This window comes from Watersipora subatra, chromosome 3 (assembly GCF_963576615.1).
Source record: "Watersipora subatra chromosome 3, tzWatSuba1.1, whole genome shotgun sequence".
NCBI lineage: Eukaryota > Metazoa > Bryozoa > Gymnolaemata > Cheilostomatida > Watersiporidae > Watersipora > Watersipora subatra.
Genome location: NC_088710.1, coordinates 62162983 through 62190808, shown reverse-complemented (window position 1 = coordinate 62190808; position 27826 = coordinate 62162983). Strand labels below are relative to the sequence as shown.

The 27826-nt window shown below is 36.9% G+C and overlaps 1 protein-coding gene across 5 annotated transcripts; it reads left to right on the top strand.

Annotated features, from left to right (window-relative positions):
- Positions 1 to 2162: 2162 nt before the first annotated feature.
- On the top strand, positions 2163 to 22241 carry LOC137389908 (1-deoxyxylulose-5-phosphate synthase YajO-like). Of its 5 annotated transcripts, none has more exons than XM_068076078.1 (9): positions 2184 to 2259; positions 5939 to 5966; positions 11703 to 11836; positions 14211 to 14345; positions 16893 to 17133; positions 17211 to 17358; positions 21481 to 21611; positions 21708 to 21770; positions 21872 to 22241. In XM_068076078.1, exons 3-9 carry the CDS (start codon positions 11709 to 11711, stop codon positions 22085 to 22087), a joined length of 1062 nt encoding a protein of 353 aa, XP_067932179.1. In that variant the 5' UTR covers positions 2184 to 2259; positions 5939 to 5966; positions 11703 to 11708; the 3' UTR covers positions 22088 to 22241. The 5 variants fall into 5 exon arrangements, with proteins under 5 accessions (XP_067932180.1, XP_067932179.1, XP_067932181.1 ...); XM_068076080.1 differs by having other exon boundaries at positions 2215 to 2259; positions 5939 to 6003; XM_068076082.1 differs by having other exon boundaries at positions 2218 to 2259; positions 5939 to 5991.
- Positions 22242 to 27826: the final 5585 nt, after the last annotated feature.

The window sequence follows — 27826 nt, the reverse complement described above, 5'->3', positions numbered from 1 at the left end:
TTGTCTTATGGTCCGATCGAAAGAATCGAGCAATTTGGTGCGATTGTGTTATGTAAACTATCACCATTGCTTGAGTTTTTTTAAACCGCACTTACCGCATTGTGCCTTACCCATTTTCTCGATATGATGAAAAAAACTTGTCTTAATTATTGCAAGAATAAAGATTAAGCTACGGCAATATTGCTTGAAATGTTAGTACTTCGTAGATTTGTTTCGAATCTTCATTTCTTCATTATTTCGCAATGCTTCACTGAGCTTAAAAATTTAGCTCATTTCAGCTTCCTCTTCACCCTCTACATTTTAGAACCAGTTATTACAATAAAGATAATTGTAAGTGTACAATCGTAATTTGAACTCATTCGCCTGTCTTAATAATAGAGTAGCAGTTTACACTGCACCAAATATTCATTCGTATTATCATGGTTATAATTGTGCTTTGCGATGAGAAGATCACTCCTGACTTGAAATTTATGCTTTACCAGTTTTTTCAATTTGGTTGACTTACATTCAAAGGTGACTAGTCACATAGTTTACATCACTTTTTAAAAGATATCTTTATTACTACTTGCACACAAATTAGCTGTTTTCGCAGACACAAAAGGGAATGGCAGATTGCCCAAGCTAGGGATCTGGTTGATCGATCAGCCAACCTATCACTGAAGCATCCAGCGTCTCAGTTGGGCTTAGGGTTTTTATAACCTGCATCCAGAGTGGCTTATTTGTTTTATTTTATTATGTCAGACAAAATGTGGTAGAAGTACTAAAAACCAGGAAACAAATCTCCAACTATGCAAGTTATAAAAACCATAAGCTCAACTGAGACAACAGTTGTCTTATTTTGGTAACAAATTAATTGGAGAGTAGAAGCTGTTGATACAACAAAAGATTTTTCAAGTCCTGCTAATAAGCTTTACGTTGACCAAGTGAGACAAATTTAAGTTATTGTATAACCGCTGAACAAAATAGAATGTTTGAGCTGCAATTTTTGTTCTGTTTTTTACCAAGAGCCATAGAGCCGTTTTACAGTAATAAAACCATAGCAATTTGCTAAAACTGAGTGAGGTCCATGTAGCCTAACTATCTATCTGTAGAAAGTTTTTCTACAGATATTGTAACTGTTACCGCACTTACCGCATTGTGTCTTACCCATTTTCTCGATATGATGAAAATTAACAAAAAATTTGTAACAAAAATTAAGTGTCAAAAATACACAGCGTAATTGAAAAAATAATTCCTCATGGCCTTAGTATTGATACTATACCATGTTGCTTCTCTCAAGACCATAATTCAAATAGAGTTATGATGATTGCATAGAAGTTGCAGCGCGTTTTGAACCATTAAGCTAAAGTTGTCAGGCTTTTGCCTTTACATAATTAGATAACCTTACATAATTAATCCTGTAAGAGTAACGTGTAGTAGGTTCATATAAAATTGCATCACCTTGGAAACAAAACGACAGCAGCTGTTAGAAAACCAAAGACCTATAAAAGATTATTTATGTATATTGAGAACAACAGAAATCTAATAACTGGCTTCCAGAAATTTTCTTAAGTCAAGCTAGCGAACTGAGACAAAGTGGAATAATTGAGCTAGTAGATCTACCACTAGTACATCTAGTAGTATCATTACTAATAGATCTAATCAGAACTTCTGAAACACAGCTGTCGTCCTTAAAAGGCATATTAAGCTCAATATTATAAGTCTAACTTAAGCGCAATAGCACGCTTACATGGGCGGAGTACAAACTTTTCTTTATTTACTGTGCATTTGCCAACAAATACAATTTTGGCAAAACACACCAAACTACATTACCACGTGTAATTAGAAGAGTTGATGAGACCAATACAATAGATCAACAAAGATAATGACTTTAAAACAGATCCTTTTCTCTTACCAAATTTATATACAGAAGGTCTACAAAATAAAATTTGCGTCCTTGACTAAGTTGGGTTACATATTTGATAACCTTAAATAAAAATAAGCCCAACATAGACATTTAAAATTACTTGCTAAATATTGACGCAAATATTCAGCACCACGTAGTGAAACTTGCAGTACGAGAGCTACCATTAGATCTAACGCTAAGTTTTAGCTTTCATTCCAAGATTTGAGCCTCGGGTATGTACTAAACGTGCACAACGTTTGGTGACGTTGCTAACGAGGTTATAACCCTGGTGCAACATGCTTTTCACCACAGGTTCTGTGCAGCGAAGGGTGCAATTGTCATTTGGAGGAATAGGTCAACCCATATCCGAGCTGGGGTGCCAGAGATTACGCCTACAAGTGATTTTGCCTACAGGAGATTACGCCTACAAGTGATTTTGCCTACAAGAGATTACGCCTACAAGTGATTTTGCCTACAGGAGATTACGTCTACAAGCTGATAGACTATGCCTACGATCTAGAATATTGAACCTACTTTAATTCTGTGAATTGTGATGCAGAAAATTACGAATGGCACGATGAATGCATGTTATGAACGTGTGTTGATGTATTTTATTATGTAAATTATTTTTATATCGAATCCTATAATCATCCATATATCAAATCCTTGCAAATATATAAATTTAATTCGAGTTGATTATTGGGAACCATGGTGATTTAACAGTCGTTTATTTGCAACACACCGTGTTATTGAAGTTAAAACCACATTTTTATTGAATTATTAAGCAAAAAACAAGCGTATGTATTTTTGAAGTTGTTACTCTTATACATACAGACACATGTCAATAACTGAGTATTTCTATGTTATCAGCAGCCCATCACTAAAAGTGATCAATGGTTGTTGGTCAATATATCATTTCATAACTTTGGAGTTGTTTTTTATCTCCTATTGCATACCATTATGTTTCACTTTTACATGGAGCCTCCCTCACAGCCGGTTGAGATCATCCTTGGGTACATATGCATATATACAGAGTAAATTACAAATACAAGTTATATGATTTACAATAGTGTCATCCATCATAAATGAGCAAAAGAAGGCTCTCATAAAAATTTGATTTTTCTGCATATAACCTGTTATTTCACTTTGATAAAAAAGAAATTATTTACTAAACAATATTGTTTTAGCAAGAAAAAATATGACATATAAAGGAGCCAACTCTAAATTAACAAAAATACCACAAAACAATTAAGCACGTTTGATAAAATTATGCTAAAGTGGCCATAGCTTCAACCACATTGTAATGCTGTAATAAATATCTTTGAAATGAAGTAAAAACCCATTTCTCAATCTCCTTGCATGGCTACTATAACTGCTCCTTCTCTTTAGCTTTGCTATATAATAAGCATACATTAAAAGACTATTTCGAAGTGAATATCATTTAGACTTATACAAAATTACTCACTTTTGTATAATTTGGAGGAATTGGGCTACTTTTGTACACACAACAGTTCATATGCTAAGTACACATACTTGCTAAAGTTTTCCTATTTCATCAATTGAATCAATAGATAGATTATAAGTTTAGGATTTATTCTGCAAAAAAATACAAACATCCAGTTACAGATTTGTTTGCTCCATTTTCTCATTCATCACATATAAGCACCATCATGTCAGTGATACATCTTAAAATGGTAGTATCTGTACTTGTACTAGTATTTGTTCAATAACGTATGTATCGTCATATCACCCTATCTTCTGACTCATCATTCTTTCTCAATCGACTTTCAATGTTCTACAAAGTAGAGTAGAAGGTTATGAAAAAGCAGTATGTTTTTTGAGAATATTAGAAAGTATGATAATGCAATTTACTTTCTCTACCTCGATACATCAGAAACCCAACAGTGAGCGGATAAGAAAATTTGCACAGAGAACAAATGCAAGATTTTTGCAAGATACAGAACAAATCAACTTAAGCTAGGTTATAGGTATAATATTCTAAAATGTTCAAACAGTAATATAATGATTAAACTTTTGCTTCATTTTTGTGAGCCAAAAGCCCTGCTAATCATTGTATGAGCTAGTTTAGCCTGTTTAGACTAGCTTTAAGAAAGGAGTTGTGTGCTCAACAACAGCAAAACTCTAACAGACAACTCCCAAACCGCTTGTTGAGAGAGTCTAGAGCTATTTTTGTGCCTGCTACATATTGCATAAAATGATGCTTGGTAGGCTAAGAGACGAGGTATTAAGGGACTCCATGTGAGTGCCAAAAAAGTGGCCGAAGATGAACTGACAACTTAGCTGATAACACAAAGCCTCAACAGCTACACAAGACAAAGCTCCCATGCTGCAACAAGATTTATGCTCTCTTGAATCTTGAGCCAAAATTTGGCACATGATTTTAATCCACAAAAGTATTACCATCTCTCTATTGGCAAGTCGTCTTTGCCGATGGATACAAATAACTTTCTCATCTTATATGATCACCATCTTCAAAGTGTGACTTCTAATACTTGTTTTGTGGTAGAGTTGCAGAATGATCTGAAATTTAATCAACATATTTTTAAAATTGAATCCGAGGAAGAGCAATTAATCGGCATGCTTACAATGGTTCTGAAAGATGCAGATCAAAAGACAAGAAAGATAGCTGATACTTCACGAGTTAGACCTGGTCCTGAGTATGGCTGCATGGTTTGGGACCTTTACCTTACAAAGGATATTACTTTACTAAAGTGAACTCAAAACGCTGCACTGAGATTTTTGTATAGACAAAAAAGCAGAGTTAGTTTTCTTCAACTATGAGAAATTAATTATTTTGAAACCTTGAAAGACAGATGAGTTAAACTTTGTCATAATGTTTTTAGTAAAATTCTGGGTGGTGATATTGACTTATTGATCAGGACCAATATCAATATACCAATATTGACATTGGTCCCATTCGCTACTTGGGACTTGTAATTTAGATGTTGCGTACAAAGCTACATACATGGAAAATGGTAGCGTACAGCCTGCTACACGGTATTGGCGTTTCATAATTTACAGTTTTAGACTAATTGTACTGCTCAGAGGATGAAATTTTTAATGTAATGTTACTTATCACAATTAGCCATCCCAAGACAAACAGTTTTAACTCATGATTCAACCTTTCGATCAATCAACCTTGCTTGCAACACAAAATAATAAAACCACTACATAATTATATGTAATATATATTATGTATATGGTATAATATACCAAAGATATAATATTACTACTACTCTGTATATATTAGCAATGCATAAGACATTGCTAAAACAATGTTTTACAAAGCAAGCTAAAACAAAGCAATGCGTAAAACATTAAAAGTGACCAGAAGAATGGAACAATTTAGTTATAAAACAACTATTTATTTTTTTGTTATTTATTCGCAAATAATCATATTATTTTGTCTCATTCATTTGCCCACACTCGTTTGACTATTAAATTACTATAAGCAGACAGACCAACGCCCAATATATCAAATTATTAATACTAGTTCACCGTTAGTTGCAGACTATTAATTAATTACAAACTATCAATAAATAATAATTCGTAGTACAACGAATGGTACTACCACCCTAAGGTAGTGATGATTTTATCAGACTCAAAGCATCTACCAAAGCTTTGAGATTTTAAGCACACATCTTAGCGTTCTTGTGGCTCCGAACAGCCACCAGTAGTAATAGTAGCAGTGGTAGTAACCGTTAAGAAAGCCAAGAAAGGAAAGGAGATATTAAATTGTTTTTATTTTACACTTCCACGATTTTCGTTCTGATTGATAGATGACTTTAATCAATAGTATGTTTTTTCAATCAATGTTAAGTGAAAACACTATTATTGCATTACTTTTTACCATTTTTCTTATATTTTTTCTTCAACAATCAATGGTATGCACCATCTCCATAACTGTAGACGTAATCTCCAGGAAGTGTAGACGTAACCTCCAGGAAGTGTAGACGTAACCTCCAGGAAGTGTAGGCGAAACCTCTTGTAGCCGAATCCTCTTGTAGGCGTAATCTCTGTAACCCTAAGCTGTAGTCGAACGGAGTTTACGTTGCTGCAAGTACATATATTTTGACATCGGCAAGGTCTTTATTCCGGTATTTGCTCAGCCTGGCAGTCGTTCGTTTACCGTGCGATTGGTGATATTGGTAATTGAATCTGTTTTAGGGTCTTCAGAAGAAGTCCTTATGGGTTGTCCAAATTTGCATTTTTGCAGTCAAACTACGTTTAGCAATCGCATTCCTATGCTTCGAAAAGAGAAAAGCTAATTTGTCGTGGCGAACAAATAGTTAACCTAAAATCTGGCGTTTGTTAGCTTTGTTATGCCTGAAGGTTGTTCATACCAATGATATACAGCCCTCACAGGAGGCTGTATATCATTGTTCATACTGAATTAAATTTGTAGGTTGGTGAAAAAACCTCTCATTTCTTGTAGCTGGGTTCACTGTTTCGCTACTGAAATGTGCTTTTTTGCAATGCAAAATGTGCTAAAATTCACGGAAAACTTTCTGTCATGCATCTGCTGCCCCTACTGGAAAATTCAGAACCATTGTGAAAGAACCGACCTAATTCTTCTGCTTGCTCCCAAAAATCAAACCACTTCTTGAGTACAAGGCAATTGCGTATTTATTTCACAGCAAATGTATAAGGGTACAGTCAAATATGCAATAAGGATATAAGTAACTGCAATGTGACACCTTCAGGTGCTCTGTTTTTGGTCGCTTTTGTGGCTTCTTATATGGCTTTAGCTTAGCTCCGCCCCTCGGCTGCATGGCCACCTTGGTAGCTGACCCTCGGATGACCGAAAGTGTTACCGCGGGCCGTGTCATCAACTGAGTTGTGGCCCAGCCCGGTCTTGACGTCGGCTATCTTCTCAAACTCTCTCAAACCCACCACGCTTTCTCCCAGTGGCTACCCACTTAGCGTCGAAAGAAGAGATCAGCTGGGGCTAGAGCGGTGCTGTCGGACTTCGTACTCTATGCAGCCGATTTCTGCTTCGGTGAAAGCTCAGTTTTCTTCCTTTAGCTTCCAGGTTCAGATCAAGCTAGCTGTCTGGATTGCCAACACCTGCCAGTGACGGCTATCCTCTATTAGCTGGTGAGCTTGCTACTTCTGACAAAGGTACAGGGGTTCATTTGCAGGCGGGCATCCCAGCATTTGAGCTAGTCGCTTAAGCGTGGCTCGGGGCATTCTGAGGACTCTTCTGCTCGTTTTCACTGTTTGGTAGTTTGGTTGTACACCAGTCAATCCAGCGGCTCATCAGCTCCAGATCAACTCGGTTGTGGGGAAGAGACTTTGGATCATTGAGTCGGCTTTGGCTTCAGTGATTCTATCAGCGCCTTTAGGCTCGTGCCTGGTCATGCTGACCGACTTGGCTTTCAGCTAGCCACAGTCAGAGTGAGGATACACAGTTTTTTGGTAAGCCGGCAGGCCATCCTCTCTTCTTTCATTGGAAGCAAATCCCACTTGGTCTCGTCAACGAGGTATATCGCACTCGCCACCTCCATGTGCATACATACATCACTTGGTCACGTGAAACAAGTTGCCAACGACAGGGACATACGAAGATGGCGAAATTTCTCAGAGCGTGCTGTCGACATCTTCGGATGTTGGTGACGACACTACACAATCTACAATTGACTTGTTTGCCCTGCATAGCCTCAGCCACTTTCGTCCAGGTGGCATCACTGACGAAGTGCTCTGTCCTAATGACGTTTTATTTAGCCGGCTAAGTAGGCATCTCCTCTAACTCCAACACCGGCGTGTTGATGTTAGCCGAGGTGGGAGCCATGGTCGGCTCTCTAATTGGTTCAGCCTCAGTTAAGCAAAAGGTTCGAGCTATCCAGAGGTTTGCCATCTCGTAACTCAACAAGTTCACATTGGCAGCAGTTTTCACATGGCTCTCTGCTCAGTCTATCAGCATTCCCGTAGCGTAACCCGTCTCCATGCTTCAATGTATACTGGAACTCGACCAGCATTTCTGGCATGTGGTTCAATTCTTTTTTCTTTCGTAGCCAGCAGAGGGAGGCATGGTTGTTGCGGAGTAGGAACTGTTGTTCGTAGAAGTAAAGTTGAAAGTGTTTCATGGCCTCGACAACAGCCAACAACTTTTTCCAGTTGGCGCAGTAGTTTCTTTTTGCAGGTGCTAAGGTTTTGCTGAAATACGCAATGACTTTCTCTGTGCCATCGTGTACTTGGGATAACACTTCACACGTTTGCGTCTCTTTCTAGGAAATATTGTTGGCTCTGATTAGGATAGCTCAAGACAAGTACTGAGGAAATGTGTTTTTTCAGCTCCTCAAAGGTCACCCAATTCTCCACTCCCTACATCCTCGTCTCGCCTGTTCTTGTCAACTTATGCAAGGACTGTGCTGCGGCAGCGAAGTTCGGAATGTACTGACGGTAGTATCCTAATGTGCCTGTCAAGCCATGCAGCTTCCTGAGCCCTCTGGAGTTGACCATTCTTGGACCACCCTTGTTTTTTCAGGGTCAATGTTCACCCATTCAGCACTTACCACATACTGCCCAGATAGCGCACCTTTGACTGGGACAGTGCACACTTAGGTGGTTTTAGTTGAAGTTCGGCTCCCTTTAGTCACCGAAACATCTCCTTCAGTCGGTGTAGGTGTGTGTCAAAGTCTAAAGCAATGGCTATTATGTCATCCTTTAGAGCAGCAATGTTTTCCATTGCAGGCCATGCAACATGTGCTCCATCAACCTCGGGAAGGTAGCTGGTGCAGAAGTGAGTCTGAATGACAAGATCGTTCATTTCCACAGGCGGAAGCTATAGCAAATGCCGACTTTTTTCTGCGCATCAGCATCCAATTGCACATGCCAGTAGCCATTGACCAAGTTCAGTGTACTGAATAATCTGATGCCAGAAAGGGCGTCATTGCTGTCATCAATTTGGACAAAGAATAGGCATGTAAGATAGAGGTCGAACATTTAATTATAGCACTTAATTTTCTCAGTCTTAAGAAACTCATACTGTTCATATGAAAGACTCATTTTGACCTATTACGATCATTTCGGAAATCCTGTTAGGTGTCACCACACAATGGATGCATTAGAGACATTTGATTAGACTGTCGCCACCTAATTAATACAATGAAAATAATATTCAAAATGTGGCTCAATGTTTATAGGATCATCAGCAGAAGTCAAGAACCTTTCCTCTTCATGTTCTTACAACCGAATCTGTTATCTTGACACATTGGTTATGGTTTGCGATGGTCATCCTTCATATTTGTTGAGTGTCTTTGTATCATGCTTCCTGTGTAAACAAAGGTTTTTCTATTTATTTAATTGTTATAGTAGCCACTCGAATCTGTGACTCTTATGGTTTTGTAAATTGTATAGAAGGCTGTGTTTGAGAATCATTGGTGTGCATGAGTTAGTGACCAAGGCGTCGAGAGTATAATACAATAAAGTTTGATAATAATCCACAAGCTCATCTCTTATTTGATTCGAAGATGGTAGTCTAACTACACCACACCCATCTATCACAGGCATCCTGTTCAGTGACTGCATTCAGCCAACAGTAGTCCACACACAACCACTATTTTCCGTCCTTCCGAACCAACACCACTAGGGCGCTCCAAGCACCTACAACGGGCTTGATAAGTCTTCTGCTTCGGCTTTCTTTTTTGGGCCTGAGTCGAGGTTGCTGTACAGGCCAAACTCCCTCTTTCAATGGAATGGAGTGCTCCACGTATCCGTCATCGGTGCTGCGAGCCTGTTTATTTTTATTTTTGTAGTTGCTGAACCTGCTTCGTTATCTACTGCATGAGTAGCATCAGCTGGCTGAAGGTCTGGTGCTGCCCTGGTACTCTTCTTACCCTTTTACCACGGACCAAACGGCTATCAACTGGCATTTACCAGGTTTAACATGGAGGAACCTTCTCATCAGCTCAAACCACTAGAGTAGTATGCTAGAGTTATTCACGATGCTACAAAACAGTTCCTTGGCTATGTCAGCTCGGTAAGGTGCGGACAAGTTCCTTTATGCTACTCGGACCAGTCATTCTCCATGGTATGCGTGCTCATGAATGGTAGCTTTTGTGACTCTTTTCAGGGTATTCAGTTCAGACCGAACCTGCCTAGATGCAATACCAAACCAAGCTCTCAGCTTGGTTTGGCTTCAAGACTCATCAAAGACGACTGTCACTCGGTTGGTCTGTCTACAGTTCTCCACTTCCTTTCACAGGGCCTCTCAAATAGTGAGTAAGCTGGCCACCTCTGTCCATTCATTGGCCTCAGCCACTTCCTGGAAATGGCTGATGAAGTACTCCATGCCTCCCAAGCCGGAGTACTGAGAACACTTGAACAGGTGGGCCGAAGGCACCATCATCCTTTCCAGTTCTTCGGCCAGGCGGTCTGTATCTCAATTTGCGCTCTGAGCGCGCCTAGTGGCGATCTTGATGCCAGCCGTTACGAGAGTAAATCTCAGACCCTCGGAGGTGGTCTGCTCTCAAGGCAGCTTTGTGATCAGGAGGTGGTCTCACCTCGGGACACTCATTCTCTCTGGAGCTCGCCTTTTACTATCACTAGGATAGTTTCGATTGGAGCATGCATATGTCGACTGATTCGTGTGGAGTCAGGATTCGTGATCCCTCTACTACCCATTACTGTGAAGGAACCAACTGAGTTCTTCTACTTGCTCTCCAAAAATCAGAGTGGAACATAAGTGTTACCGAGGGTCGTGTCATTTACCGGAGTCAGGGCTCGGCTCATTTTTAGCATCAGCCACTTCAGCTATCTTCTCTAGCTCAGCCATGAGCCTCAGAAATTGGCCTCTACAATTCATTATGATCTTTCAACTCAGTTATGGTCCTTCAAAACTAGTGATGTTTGCTACTGCACCCAATCGGCTAGAGCTGTACACAGCTTGCTATTCATTGCTAATGTCAACACTTCTCATCATGCAGTCTACTGAACCCAACAAACTACTGAGAATAAATCCCTGCTTTTTTGTTAAAGCTAAAATAGTGTGCTATATCCATCTATAACCTGCTAGACCCAACAGTAGAAGCTAAAACTAACTCACTATACTCTACTGAAAGTAATCAAGTGTGTTGTATGCAACCATTTTTATAATATAACAATAATTTACAAGAGGAAGCTGGAACTGTTCTTTAGTGAAGTGAACTGCTGCCACTGTTTCCTGTAATGCAGCTTTCTGAAGCCAACAGCAAATAATGCGCCTTCTTCCTAGAACATATATATAACAGAATATCACTGTTTTTGCTGTTTTATTACTGTACGGTCACTCTCTTGGATATGCTCATATGCTCCCAGGAAAAGCTTCTTCAATGAGTAAATGAATTTTATAAAACCTTCCTATTAAAAGATCAAAATGCAAACTGAAGCGACAAAGCACTTTTGGTAGTATTTATATTATATCAGAGGCAGATTTCAGCTTTACAGCAATTATTTGAACCATCTAATCAGGCAGCTCTAATAACTTACAAAAATTGTCATTATGCAATCATAAAATAATTATCATGAACAACTAGCCAAAATTGTTTAACAAAGTAGGCACTATTAAAAACCCATGAAATGTGCAATATACAGTACATCACTATAGATCAACAGAAAGTGCTAAAAACAATAAATAAAGATTTATTTCCTCAGAAAAAGTTCAAACAAAACAAAAAAATACTATTTTAATGAATTTTTTTAACTAGTTAACTGGAATAAACGTCACCATTATGTTGACAGACAATCAAAACTATGATTATGATTTATTAATGTACTAAAGTTTAAAAGCTTGACTGATCTTTTTTTTATTTTGCAGTAAATCATGCTGTACACACGCTTAGGATGTTCGGGTGTGAAGGTGTCCAACATATGTTTGGGCACAATGACATTTGGCCCTCATGACAGACCCGGAAACTGCTCTGAAGAACTATCACACAATATACTTGATAGGTCGGTACACTCTTTATTCAAGTTTTCATTTTCGTTATGGAAGTATGCAATAGTCAATATTGTTATGGAAATTTAGAGTCCCCATCAAAAGCTGCAGGCGTTATCGTGCATGGTATCACCAAGGCCAAAACGTTACAGGCGGAAAATTGTTACTTGCATGCTTTATTTTTTCAAATTTATTAAAGATGTGGTTGCGTCAAATTTGAGTTGATCTTAAAAGAAAGCATTTTTTTCTCTTTCGGTTGATGTTGTTTGTTGTGTTAGGCAATCTCATTGCCAAGATATTTGAAGATTAAAATAGAAAAAATCTGGTCGCCGTAAAAACGCTAAGACCAAAAAACATGCCAATTTATCTGTCAATATATCTCGTATTCACATCGGCTATTTGCGATAAAAGTCTAGTCCTACGCGGCTCTATTGGCATATATTTTATTTTGTATTTGCTCATGTTAGTTAGAATAAAATTTTAAACCCTGTTACAGATACATTATTATGAATGTTTCAAAGGCCTCAAATAACGAAAATTGAAAATTTGTCTTACTCACTTTCTCTAAATGCTGTGTAAACATTTGAGTACCGACTACCAATTCTACCGGTCTACGGTAATTCTGTCAAGTTAACTGTAGAATAAGGTCTTTGTATCAGCACGCTTCCTCCGCTACCCACACTAACGATATACAGCCTCCCAAAAGCCCCGCCCACATTATGTCCGTCGCCTATCCTTGGCACGGGGCTGTATATCATTGCCAACACTGAAAACTAGTTTCTTACTACCTTTGAAAATAATATACATAGGGATAGAGTTTTAAGGATGAGAAGTCTGCTGCAAACTGGATTTGAACTCACATTCTCCAGTTCTGCGGACATCCATATACCGTATCCAATTCACTACAATATTCTGCAAATCATGTTTTGCATTATCTTTAACAATATAATTTTATTATATAATTTTTACAAGCAAAAGATTTTCATCTCAGCATGAAGCTTTTATTAAAAATATTCATCAAGTCGTGGCCACTCACATAGTTTTAGCTGATACAATAAGACAAATTCATCTACTGCAAGAAACTCAAACAAAACATCATGGTTTATGCAGCACACATTCAAGTCTCTCTTTCCCTTTTAAGGCAGTTTCCACACTGACAAAGCTGCTTCGGCTGGTGGGATGACATAAACATCCTGTAATCAGTAAAACAAATGCAATAAATATATGTCATTCATAGATATGTCATTCTAAAGCGTATCTACTGAAAGCTTTCAAATTGGGAGTTTGATAGATTGCGAGTGTAATTTTAAAAACGAATAAACGTTTAACAAAGGCACAAGTACGCCAAGCCAACGATTCGGAGCATTGGTTCTGGAAATTAAAGATTTGCATAGATCAATCGATTTTCTTCACTTTCTACAAGTGAAAAGTGAACATCTGAAGTCAAATCATAAATCTAATTTACTAGATAAAACTGCCACAGAAAATTTGAAGCAAATGTAGCTAGGAGAACCGATAAAAAACCATAAAACGATGATTAGTGATCGCAAAAAGTTATAATTTTATTAATTAGTACATGTATTATTGAGTACTAAAATATTACCTTTAGTATATTCATCAATCTAAGCCATTGTATCGCTAGATGCTAAAGATTAAAAAGAAGCTGTCAAGAACTCACTGTACCTACGTATCTCGCATGCGCAGGAAATTACATTTTAGCCTCAAACAGGGAAATATAATCTGAATGTAAACTCAACAGGAAACTCTAGAGGAGAGTCAAAGTAAAAGATAAATTTACCTCCATTCTCCGATCTTCCTCCGTAGAACTTTTACTACCTGATGCGAAGAAAACTCGGAGTCACCTTCGCAGTAATTTTTACAATAATGGTGTTCGCCAATAAAACGTGTCGATCGAGTAATTCATTAAAGTAACGATGTTAATTAATTTAGTAAATATCGATGTCGATGCGATTTAATAATAGAGTAAAATTCCTAAATTTGAGATCACAGCCAACACGTCTTACGAGTGATAACATTTATTGCGGCCTATATAAAAATTTCACGCTGATGATTGGCTAAGGAAGCGACCTTTTATTTATCGCTCGTGGTTTCTTTTCAGATATATTGCTTGTGACGTCACAAAAGAAGCACCCGCTGGAACGTGAGCTTTTTAAAAGAGGGCCTCATTCAAACGCATATATCTCTGGACAGGGTTGGTCTACAAAGACAAAAATGGCATCAAATTGTAGCTGATGTTTTAGCCTTTTATGGGTCTTAATTTCATTAAATCGAATTTTTTGACGCAACCACATCTTTAAAGAAATCATCGATTATTTTATTGGCAAGTTTGGCTTTTACCTACCCTTGTAAAGTAGGTCTTCATTATAGGTTTGTCGAACTTGGTGGGAATTTTGTTGATACAGCCGATGTTTACTGCAGTGGAATGTCTGAAACAATTATTGGAAATTGGTTACAGAAAATAGGTGGAAGAAGGCATGAGCTGGTTTTGGCTACAAAAGGAAGGTGAGTATTTGATTACTACATCAATATTTTTTTCGCTGGAATAAGAAAATAAAATCAAGTCTCAACTTATTTCTTTAACATACAAATTTCTTAAAATGTACTTGAAATTACTGCAAATATTAATCTTTAAACTCAAAGTAATTTTTAACGGGGATGGCTGAACATTCTCATAGTGATGCAGTTTCATCATTAAAAGTAAAGAGATGGTGCAAATTCTTGTTGAGAATGTAAAAGACACAAAAACTAGTAAAAATTTATATATAAGCCAACTCAGTTTGAATTTCACTTACTGTAAGTTAAAGTAAGCTATGGTGGACATATCTACCACCATCTCTATCTACAAACTTACATATCTCTGAGCCTACGCTTCAAGGCTTAGGCAAGGTAACAATAAAACCTCTATTTGTATATTAATAATATTTTATCGGTTTAGTTTTTACATATAATTTGTTTTTTTTTCATTTACTTTTTTATATAGTTTTATATAATGTATTTATTTTATGCATAATAGCAGTGGTTATTGAGGAGTTGTAGGTTTTACTGCTGTAGAACAAAGTAAATGAGCAACAGTGTACAGTCAAACCTTGATATGGGAAGTTGAACTGTTCCTATTTTTGCTTCAAATGTCAAACTTACTGTATGTCCAAGCAGATACTTTCAAATGGTTACTTCATATCTTGTTTAATTCATTTTTCAACCCAACAGAATAATAATCAACAAATCAGGTAATTGCATATAGCATAAGAGATAGGTATATCTTGACAACAATCTATAATCAAACTGTCCATACCATTACCTCAACATACCAGCATCTTTCTGTTCGCATGTCAAATCTAGACAACAGTTGTTTTAACATGCATTAATTCTAGTTAGCTATATTTTCATTTACATTCGAATAACATTGGAATGGAGAACCATAATATTTTAGAGTTCAAGGTCGGACATTGATGTACAATATAAATAATTGAATGCCAAGAAGGCTTTTGGTAGCTTAACATGTCAGCTTTAATGATGGAGCCTGTTTATACAAGGACGTCTCTATATGTTTGACTATTGCTTTTGTCTTTGTGCGCCTGAAACAAAAAATTAGCTTGATAATGTTAGACTGTTTTTTTTGTATCTCGTGTTAGGCTCATGTCAAAATATTTTAGTTTTGCGCTCTTATATGAAAGCGACTTCCACCTTTTGTTGGCGTGTCAGTTTTTCTACTTGCCTCGCTGCTGCTGACATATAAAATAGACGCTGTAAATTTGAACTTCGTCTTATTTTGCTCAAGTAACAATTCAATGCAACACATAACTCGGTGGATGTTTGGGCTGTATATGTGCAGTTGTTCAAGCCTTACAAACAATCATCCACTATAATCATGCTTTACAAACAATCAGCCACTACAAAGCAGCCTTACAAACAATCAGGCACTACAAAGCAGCCTTACAAACAATAAGGCACTACAAAGTACCCTTACAAACAATCAGCCACTACATTCATGCTTACAAACTATCAGCCACTACAAAGCACTCTTACAGACAATCAGCCACTACAATCAGGCCTTATAAACAATCAGCCACTACAATCAGACCTTACAAACAATAAGCCACTACAAAGCACTCTTACAGACAATCAACCGCTACAAAGCAGTCTTACAAACAATCAGCCACTACAATCATGCCTTACAAACAATCAGCTACTACAAAACACTCATACAAACAGCCACTACAATCATGCCATACAAACAATCAGTCACTCAAACTACTTATTAATTTTATTACAAGCAGATCAGCCATTGTTAATATAGTAGGGACTAGCTGTACTACCCGAAGTTGCCCGGATAATAAAAAGATCTTCGCACAAAAAATTGATTTTTATTTAACACATAACAACAGTTACTATTCTAACTTTCAAACTTCATATCATGAGGAAAAGGTTTTTTGCAGGACAAATGAATTTAAAAAAATGAAACAACTACAAATGGGTTTAGATGTAAATTTGAAATAATTAGCAAGCAATAGCTAAATTAAGTCGGTTTTGCTACAATTACAATAAAAGATGATTCGGTAATGATACAATTAATACGAATTGAGAAAACAAAATAAAAATCTTGAATATGTTGAATTAATAATAACAATTCTTGCATAGAGGTGTGTGTGTGCGCGCGTGCATAAAAAATATTACTGTTTCACCAGAAGTTATCCATCAAAAGTTTGAATACGACGATACTGGTACCTTTCGATACTGGTACAAATGTAAGTATGTGATTTCGTACTGTACTTGTCTGACCGAACAGACAGAGAATGTCGAGGGTCTTTTTATAATTGTTCGCGTGAGAAGAATTGGCCTTGACCCCAGATATAGTAATTGAACCGCACAAAGAATATTTCCTAACATGGGCGCCGTAACGAGTGGGCACAATGCTAAAATAATTAGCGTGTGCATTTGCCATACGGTATATAATAACGACTTAGATCATTATGTTTTGTATGGTGGTAGACATATTCTCAATGCAGGGAATGACCAGCAATGCTTTCACATCCTGTTGCTTTTATTTAGATTTGCTCCTGGCTTGGAAGGTTCTATTAACGGAGCTTGTCTGAGTCGTAAACATTTAATAAATGAGGTAGAAGAAAGCCTAAAGAGACTGCAGACGGATTACATAGACCTCTATCAGTGGCATTGCTATGATAGATCTACACCTTTGGAAGAGAGTCTGAGGACAATGGACGATCTAGTCAGAGCTGGCAAGATTAGATACTTTGGTGTGAGCAATTTCTGTGGCTGGCAACTGCAAAAGGTAAGTACATTTCCTGAGTGTATCATATTTGCTAAGTACTGAAGCATTAAATCTCATTACTTATACTTCTATTTTAGCTCGCGGATTTGTGTAAAAGCATGGGAATGACCCCGTGCATTAGTTTGCAGCAACAATACAGCTTGCTAAGTAGAGAGTTTGAACTAGAGGGGGTGGATGTATGCACAAATGAGGGTATGGCTGTTCTCCCTTGGAGTCCTCTCAAAGGTAACTTGCTACACAATAGATTTTTATTTTTTCTATATTCTCAAGTATTGATATATATATATACACATATATGTGTATATATATGTGTGTATATATATATATATATATATCTGTTTTATATATCTACACATATATAAAACATATATGTGTGTGTATATATATATATCTGTTTTATATATCTACACATATATAAAACATATATACGAGGGGTGATCATAAAGTTCCCGGAATCGTTTTCGTAGTCAAATATAAGACCACGTGTAGTTGTTTTGATTGTTCCATGTTGCTAAGCAGCACGGATTTTCCCCATAACCAAAGTTTTATGCCTGTAAGAGCACGCGCAGTGAAGTTATAGTAGGCAATGTCAAGGTCATTTTTTATCGTTCGTCGGATTTTTCCATAATGAATAATGTAGAAGAGCAACGCATTTGTGTAAAGTTTTGTGTAAAAATTGGAAAGTCCGGTGCTGAGACACTCCAAATGTAACGGACAGCTTATGGAGACTCTGAAAACAGCCTGTTACGAATGACACAAAAGATTTAGAGAGGGAAGAACAAGTATTAAAGATGATGACCGCATGGGCAGACCGGCAGCTTCAAGGACCACGACTGCCACAGACCTTGTGAGGCAGCAGGTGATGGGGGATAGGCGATTGACTATACGTGAAATATTAGCAGACAGTGGGCTTTCGTATGGTACATGTCGTCTTATTCTCACTGAAGATTTAGGCATGAGAAGGATCTCTGCAAAGATGCAAACTGCTCCCAACTCCAGAGCCCAAACTGCTCACTGATGACCAAAAAGAAAAAAGAGTTGGCTGTTGTATTGAACTAAAAGATGCTTTAGCACAAGATCCCAACTTTCTTTCAAAAGTTGTGACTGGGGATGAAAGCTGGGTCTATGGATATGACCCAGAGACCAAATCACAAAGTTCTCAATGGAAATCCCCTGTCTCTGAATGTCTCGCTCAAATGTAAAAACGCTGCTGATAACGTTTTTCGACATCAGAGACGTGGTACACTCTGAATTTCTGCTACATGGTCAAACTGTGAATCAGCATGTGTACAAAGACATTCTGACAAGACTTAAAGACAGTATCAGAAGGAAACGTTGAGATGTGTGGCTCTCAGGTGACTGGTACCTACACCATGACAATGCCCCGTCTCACACCTCATTGATGGTACGTCAGGATTTGGCAAAAAATATGGTGACTGTGCTTAACCATCCCCCTTATTCACCTGATTTAGCGCCATGCGACTTTTACCTATTCCCCAAAATCAAATTGACAATGAAAGGTGAAAGATTTGATGACATACCAACTATTCAAGAAAATGTGACGAGACAACTCCGAAGCCTCACGGAAAGTGATTTGTAGCATTGCATGGATCAGTGGAAACACAGATTGGACAAGTGCATAGCAAGCTCAGGCGATTACTTTGAAGGGGACAGTTTAAATTAGGTAATTACAATTAACGGTTTTTGTGTACTGAGACTATTCCTGGAACTTTACGATTGCCCCTCGTATGTGTGTATATATATATACACACATATATATGTGTATGTATACATATGTGTGTGTATATAGTATATATATATATATGTTTATACATATATACATGTATGTATATATTTATCTGTATATGTATATACATGTATATATCTGTGTGTATATATATGTTTATATATATATATGTATCTGTATATATATTCTACTGAATGCCCGGGTAATAAAAAATGCTTTAGGCAGAAAATTTATTTTTATCTAACATATACAACATTTACCATTCTAACTTTTAAACTTCATATCATGAGAAAAATGTTTTTGTGCAAGTCAAATTAATTGAGAGAAAAAATAAAACAACTCACGGTTTTCAAACTTTTTCAAACAACTGTGGCTTTTAAATTTCATATCATGGAAGAAATGTTTTTTTGAAATGAATTAGGAGGAAAAATAATACTTTAAAGCTGTTTAAATGTAAAATCATTGGCTAAATATAGTCTGGTTTGCTACGATTACAATGAAAAATTATTTGGTGTGCAATTATATGATTTTAGTTTGTTTCTGTGTTATCATCATAAGGCGAAAATGTCATATAGACGTATAGATTGGTATAGAAACCCACATTAATTATCTAATGCAATCACATTCTGGTAAAAATTATCAAAATCATTATCATTAAAAAATAGTAACAAAACAATATGTTAACCTTAGTAACTATAGTTACCTACAATAACTTCAGTGCATTTTATGGTTATGATCTGCAAGAAAATGTAACATTACAATGTACTAGGTGCAGAATGTGCCGTGGAGAGTTTTTACCTTCAAGACAGACGTGTAACATAAACGCTGAATCTAACTCAAATGAATTTAGCTTACCAAACACTTACAACAGGAAGTTTTAGTATGTATTTTAGTAAACTTGAAACTAAAATTTCATCACTTATCTGTTTGCGAATCCGTTTTTACCATAGTGGATAACGGTGAAATGGCAGAAAACAATTTCGTCCTAGTATGGCGAGGACGAAAAAGCATGTGTTTCATCGTCAGGCGAGAAATATTTTATAACAGGGGCATCGTAACCCTTGGACGCAATGTATCATTTAGTACATCATTTATCATGTGCAATCAAGAAAAGAGTATACGCTATATGATAAGAGCGATAGAATCTATATTTATTTATTTGTGCACTGTACAGCTTAGCCACATTCATAGATGACATTTTTATTAAAACAAGTAAAGCGGATTTAGGTCGTACAAATAGGGGTCTCATAGCACCCAAAGTACTTGAATAGTGGATTAGAAGGCTTTAGCCTCTAACCCACTATTCAAGTACCAGAGATAGGAAGGAAAGGTATAACACACTAGAGACAAGAAAAAAAGGTATAACACTAGAGACTGGGAGGAAAGGTATAACACACTAGCGACAGGCAGAAGAGGTATAACAGTAGATACAAGGAGAGGTATAATGCACTAGAAACAAGGAGAGATATAACACACTAGAAACAGGAAGGAGAGGTATAACACCCTAGAGACAGGAAGGAGAGGTATAACACACTAGAGATAGGAAGGAGAGGTATAACACACTAGAAACAGGAAGGAGAGGTATAACACACTAGAGACAGGAAGGAGAGATATAACACACTAGAGACAGGAAGGAGAGGTGTAACACACTAGAGACAGGAAGGAGAGGTATAACACACTAGAGACAGGAAGGAGAGGTATAACACAATAGAGACAGGAAGGAGAGATATAACACGCTAGAGACAGGAAGGAGAGGTATAACACGCTAAAGACAAGAAGGAGAGGTATAACACACTCGAGACATAGCACATCAGAAGCTGGAAACGGATTTCTAACATACTAGATGCCAGAAGCTGTATTACATAGAAGTCTAAAAATAGCAAGTGTAGCAAGTCTGCCATAAACATGGTATTATTTCAAATCAGGTTTAGAACCTTTCAAGAGTGTAATTAATTGGCAAAGTAGCTGGATAGCCCTAACGAGAGCAGCACTTCATGGTGCTTGCTATAAGGTGTGGGGAAAATGTATAAAATGGAACATCGCTATATGTACGTTACAAGCCGTAGTCATTGTACAATAGAACACAGCACTAGAATTGTTAGGCATCAATTGAGAAAGCTTGCGGTATCACATCACAAGTTTGCTCATGTGTCTATCTGATGGAACCAAAGGCATAAAGTCTTTAACAATTATAATGACCTGTTACCAACTTATCATGCTCCACCTACACACTCATTTACATCTAGTTTTCTAATCTCGTGATGCGCTAGACATGCTCATTGCGCTTCACGACACTGCAGACCCAGTACTGTTTCCTACTTCCATGAAGGGTTATATCAGCAATATATCCTTCACAGTGTATCCTATGCTGAACTGGAAACTGCAGCAAGAACTGAAAACATGTTTTTATCACCACAGCAAAGTTTAGCTGGTATGGTTGTAGATCGGTAGTCTAGTTATCGTTTTCCAGAGAGCAATATGGAACACTATTTATGCGATAACATATGCTTTTTAGCATCTTCTGACTATCTCATTCTGAAACCCATACAATCCTGATAAAAGTGCCGAGTTGGCATCTGATTCATTTATAATATCTACAGGTGGATGGCTGACAGGCAAGTATGATAAGAGTATGCAATCAGCCCCTGATGGCACAAGAATTCAGTACGCAACAGCAATTAATTCAGAATTATTCAGTCATCCTCCGTGGAATGCTCTTGCTAATGATGAGGTAAGAGGACACAAATCAAAAATGTTAAGATTCTCATCTGTAGTTTGTTGGCAACTCAACTGATGCACTAGCTATTTGGTTATACTTGCGTTTCAGGTTTGGTCCTTGCTGGACAAAATGAAGGCCATTGCCAAACAGCATGAGAAAACTGTATCGCAGGTAAATGTATTTCATATCTATTTTTATTCTTATCTAACATTTAAGCCACAGCGTCGAATAATCCTTAGGCTAAATCTGTGATTGGTTGACTGTGATTCCAGGTTGCCATACGGTGGCTGTTGCAAAAGAAGTCCGTGACATCTGTGGTTATCGGCTGTAAGACTGTGAAGCAGCTGGAAGACAATCTGGGTGCGAGCGGTGGCTGGGAGTTGTCGGATGATGATATGGATGTGCTAAACACTGCCTCTCAGCAAAAGATTCCTTACCCTTACTCATTGACTGACCGATATAACAAGCGTTTTGATGAATTCATGTAATCAAAGTGCTGATTGTTTTTGTAGTATTTGCTTACAATTGTTTATAAACATCTTTGTGTTACCAACTTTGATTGGATACTGCGCGCTATTGGCATTGGGACGCTTTTTATAGCTTTTTCGTTATCAACAGCAATAAATGTTAACTATAAAATAATGACATCTGTTCACTTGCTTTTCAGTTAATTATGCTAATTTATTCTTACTCTTACCATCAGAGTTAAGTTATACGGTTGAGTTATTCAAGGAATTTTGCTGGTTTGTGAAGTTCTAGGATAGGCTATTTACCGCTACCTATATTCACTGGTATAGGTAGCAGTAAATAGCCTGACTGGTATTACTTGACCTTGGTTAGGTTGCGTAGGTGTAGACAACCAACTCTATCAGGTTAAGCGATGACCCAGCTGTGCAGCCCTAAGTAAGCACATGAGTCAGTCATGCTCAATCTTCAACCTCACAACTTGTGATCGTTTGTTCTCTATTTTTTTGGTTGTCATGGGTATTTCCATCTTTTGCGTCATTTCCCTTTGTTATACAGTTTTATGCTGATATTACTGTGTGCATAAATATGCTGTGTAGAATCCTAAATGTTACATGTTGGCTGACCAATACGATATGTAACAAAAGCTACTGTGCTGCTTGTCGCCAGCTCAAGTTAAGTGAAGCCCTTGGTTTAAGGAGACTTGGAACTATTTTCACAAGACTACACGGAAGGAGGATTTTATAAGTGTATGGGTGTTAGAAAACTAGTAGTGAAGCAGAACAGCAATCATTAAGTAAAGTAGGCGCTGTAAGTGAACTTACACATTTACATTACGTAACACATTTTACTAAAGCTAATTGCAGATATCCTGTATTGTTATGCTAATAGAATTAGGAGTACTCTACACTTTTAATTTAGTGAAGACAACTCCAAAATTCTGCTCGTACAGATCGAATAGATAGTTTAATACCCTAACTGTGGTCAGGTTAACCAATAAACAGATTAACAAAAATTATTTGGTTTTACGTTTGCACAGTCATGTACACTGAAGTATTAAGAAAGAAGGACTTGGTAACGGAGGAAGAGCGAAAGATTAAGATGCAGATCATACCTCCAAGAAAAATTAGTGTAGTTCAGTAAAACCTTCCATGTTATAACTTGAAGCTTTCTTATGGCTGTTAAACTGAATGACATAGGATATTAACTGAAAGGGCAGTGCTGTGATATTGCATGATCTAAAGGTTACAGAGCTAAAATCAACCATTTCTACTCGGCTGTAACTAGAATCAATGTATGTAAGATAATTTAAGGATTTCTATAACCAAAAGATCATAGACACCACGGAGAAGCTATTCTATACAGAGTTTTTGTTGATGGTGGGCAGATGCTCTAAAACATTTTTCAGCATTTTGTATGTATGTATTTATTTCATTATTTTAATATACAACATATAAAAGATAAGAAATTTGTAGAAAATGAGGGTCCACATGCGCAATAGCAGAGCAAATCATGGTGCCAAACCCAAGTCACTAGACAAAGCAGCTAAAAGTCAATAGACCTAAGCTATCCCAGTAATCCAAGCAGATGTTGTTTCAAAGTCACTTTAAATTTGTGAGTATTGACAATCAAGCGTAGACTGCCAAGCAATAGGTTCCAAGCCCGTGCCATCTGATAAGAGACCTGTTTATGTCCACATAGTAATGAATGTCTAGCAGGGTAAGCTGGATGTGATAAAGGACAGTTGTACAATTTATTATGTGCTAGAATACAAATGAGTGAAGTATAAAGTTGATGAATAGGTAAAATGTTACTAAGTTTAAACAGTGAAGCAGAAGAATATGTAGGGAGGTTTATGATAAATGATTCTAAGTAATCTTTTCTGTATGGTATTTTATTTAAGTATGTAACAGGGGCATTCCTCCATGCTTCAATACAGTATATTATTTTACTGTTTATCAAGCTGTTGTATAGTAATATGAGGGTAGTAGTAGGAAAATAGCTCGAAGCTAGGTAAATTGTGAAGCTTTTGTGAAGTTGTTGTCTTAAATTAGCTATATGAGCAGACCATTTAGTGTTTGATATATAGTTATACCGAGGAATTTTATGTTCTTTGTCTCAGAAATAGATGAACGATTCATTTTTAAATTTCCAGCTAGCGAAAATTTGTTTTGTGGGTTTTTTATTACAATATAATTTGTTTTATCAATATTTAATGTAAGTTTATTTTGATTACACCAGCTTTTTATTTTGTTTAGTCCAGAGTTTATTGTATCAATCTCATCATTTATTTTATTTGAAGAATAGAACAAGTTTGTGTCATCAGCAAAGAGGATTGTTTTAAAGTTTCTAGAAAAATCAATTAAATCATTTATATATAACAGGAACAAAGTGGGTCCTAAGATGGAGCCCTGAGGAACACCACATAAAATATTGAGAGGCGAGGAAGTTTGCTTGTTTACAAAAACCCATTGAGTTCGATTTGACAAATAACTTTCTAAGGGTTTCACAGCTTTATTTGAAAAGTTTAAGCTTTTAAGTTTGTCAAGCAGAATACGATAATCAATTGTATCAAAAGCCTTTGAAAAATCTATAAATATGCCCAAAATAACCTTGCTCTCATTTAAGGCAGCAAATGTGTTATTAGCAAATTCAATAAGAGCCTCTCTAGTTCCTTTTTTCTTTTGAAATCCATATTGATTTTTGCAAATAATGTTTTTTGAATCAATATGATTGTGAATCTGAGAATTTATTATTTTTTCAAATATTTTTGAAAAAACTGGTAAAACAGATATGAGACGGTAGTTATTACAAGAAAATGAACTTCCTCTATTTTTGTATATCGGTAAAACCTTTGCACCTTTCATAGCATCAGGAAAGGTTCCTGAGCTAATACATCTATTTATTATATCAACAAGTGGGGATACAATAGAATCTGAACATATTTTTACTAATTTGGCCGGCATTCAATCAATTCCTTCTGCTTTTTTATTATTCAATTTTTTTATTTCATCTAAGATAAAAGATCAACTGGTTGAATATGAAAAGCTTTATAGGAAGCACTATGATTTATTACCATAGGAGTTTCTGTAGGTATGGCATTTGCTAATTGAGGTCCTATTTGAATAAAATTTTCGTCGGATACTGACTTTTGAAGATGTGGCAAAGAAGAACATTTTTATGGTGTATATTGCCCTTATTCACATATATCAAGTGGAAATAGGCAAATTAAAGGTCTATCTCCAATAGTCTGCACTTTGTACGACGGGCTTGTGAAATGCTCATGACTACAGATCTTGATTGCAGACTGGCACAACAGGTCATACATCATCGATACAATCACAGGAATGCGATCTCTGAGAGTTCAGAAGGGAAAGAGCTAAGTAACATGATATTGGTTAGGCAATCAGCTTCTAGATTTGCTGCCTTGTACACATATTATGTATTTAAGACAGCTGACTGGCTAAGCAACATAAATCGGCAATTTATTTTTGTCATTTTCGCTTGTCAGCTATATTGCAAAGACCTAAGAGACATAAAGACTGACATTGCAAGTTACTTCATTGTAGAGATTTGCCAATTTGCCTTAATTATAAGTTTCTCTTTTTGTTTATAAACTAATGAATAGGCAGGAAGAGATTATTAAAAGAAACTTAACTTATTAATTTGTTATTGAATTACATTTTTTTATTTTATTACTTCAAGTAAAAGATGAGCATTCTGTGATCAACAGCCTATCAATTGTCACTAATTATCAATAATACTGCTTAGGTTTATGTTAGCAGCAACCAAGCCATGTCCTTAGTCAGCACTCTTACCATAATTCTACTTGAGCCATGCATCACCTGATATTGTGTCTGCTTCAATTGCAACATACTACAGGTAGCAGATTGACTTCAATTAGGTGCATCAAGCTAGCTCAATGCCGGAAACATTCAATTAATGCAAGATGGCTGGTTGCAATCTCTTTGTGTAATTCTGTCTTGGTTGGTATAGTAACTGTGAGTACAGACAGTTGGCTATTAAAATTATTCAGTTCACTAGAATAAAAGCATAAAAACTTTAAGACAGTGTAATTACAGCACCCTGTTGGTTTTTAAAACTAAGTTTAGTTAGTATCGAAAACTGGTCCGGATGAATTTGACTGACGACTGGCCCTTCAGAATTTAGACCCAAGACTCATTTGGCCTAATTGTCTTTTGTTGGCTGTGACTATTTCAAGGAGCTCACCAATATAATACAGATTACCATTTGAGCAGAGGAACTTAAAACTCTGATTTGCCCAGTGCCCAGGTTATTTGAGCACCCTGGTGTTATTAGCTACTATTCTCTCGGAAAACACTTGTCCAGCGAAATTAGCACATTTGAGTGGATGCAGCTATGGTTCGCAGTCTTATACCAGATGTATGTCGACCAAGGTCACAGACATGCCAAATTCATTAATCATCTTCTGAGATCTCTGGTAACTTCAGCTCTGAGGCACCGACTTACATATATGAGAGAATGGAATTGATTTAACTAGTGCTCTATATTAGTTAATCTGTAAACAATATAATTAATGGTAATAATGTTTTATTTTACATGAATTCTGAAGTTTATTGTGCTCAAATCAAGTCGCAACAAGATCAGACTGCCCAAAATGTACAGCACACACTTATTTACAAAAACGATTCAATTAAACACAAGTGATTAGTTAAAAATAGTTTGCGGTAGGTCGAGCCTACTGGCTATGATTGGTCAATATACACAAAGGTACATAAATCACCCAGTCAGGTGTTACAACAGTAAGCAATAGTCAGTAATTTTGCCAACTTTTATGCTCACTTACTAAGAGATACCCTAGCTTAAGTACAACTGCCTATTACTTCTAAAAACTATGCATCGTGCTTGAGCGTTTCACTGGGCATTATGGTGTTGTACTGTACAGAATGTTCCTACAAGATGAGCAGTTTTCATTATCTGATGAAGCGTGGCCATCACCATAGTCAAGTGTGCTACACCAATGATATACAGCCCATATATATATATATTGGGGCTGTATATCATTGGCTACACTCAGTGCAGCGTTCAACTTCCATCACAACACACTGAAGACAACTAGTTACAGGAGCATTCAAAGACAACAGTATTGTGTCAAACCAAGGCTGCCTCAGTCAAAGCTGGTCTTCACAAAAGTCAGGACTACAGCCTGTAATACCAAGTTCATGTTCAGTGGCCCATTTCCGAACTATTTGGGCAATAGCCAGAACCAATGATATACAGCCCCCATTGGGGCTGTATATCATTGCCTGAACAGTAGTGGCCATTGAGTCACTACTGTTCTGGCTATTGCCATTTTCGACACAGTCGTAATGTCTGCAACATTATTTCTTCAATTGTCAAATAAATTAAAAAACTTTTGCATTTCATGTAGCTTAAAAATGATGTCGTAGCAAACAGCATCAGTTTGGGTTTGTACAGAAAGCAGTAAGCTACATATTTTGAATTGTGACTGTGCTTGTCTACTCAACGACTTATCGGAACAAAATGAAAAAACAACTCCTTGTATAAAACAGACTCGCCGTATATTGTATCTATGTGTTAGGCTTCGACTTTTTAGATGCAATACGTGTACATCTATAGGTATTTTTCCAGCCCTGGAAATTATAGCCGCCAGCTTCACCAGACTAGTTGTTATAAAGGTGGTTCGCTACCCTTTTGTGATCGACGCTAGTATAGCTAACACAGTGCAGTTTTACGTCTATGACAAATACTAACACATG

What these genes read in the sequence shown, in the direction of transcription:
- LOC137389908 (XM_068076079.1), top strand. Translation starts at nt 11,709, where the DNA reads ATGCTGTACACACGCTTAGGATGTTCGGGTGTGAAGGTGTCCAACATA. An exon ending in ATGCTCTTGCTAATGATGAG is followed by an intron (nt 21,612 to 21,707) that starts GTAAGAGGACAC and finishes CTTGCGTTTCAG; the next exon opens with GTTTGGTCCTTGCTGGACAA. An exon ending in ATGAGAAAACTGTATCGCAG is followed by an intron (nt 21,771 to 21,871) that starts GTAAATGTATTT and finishes CTGTGATTCCAG; the next exon opens with GTTGCCATACGGTGGCTGTT.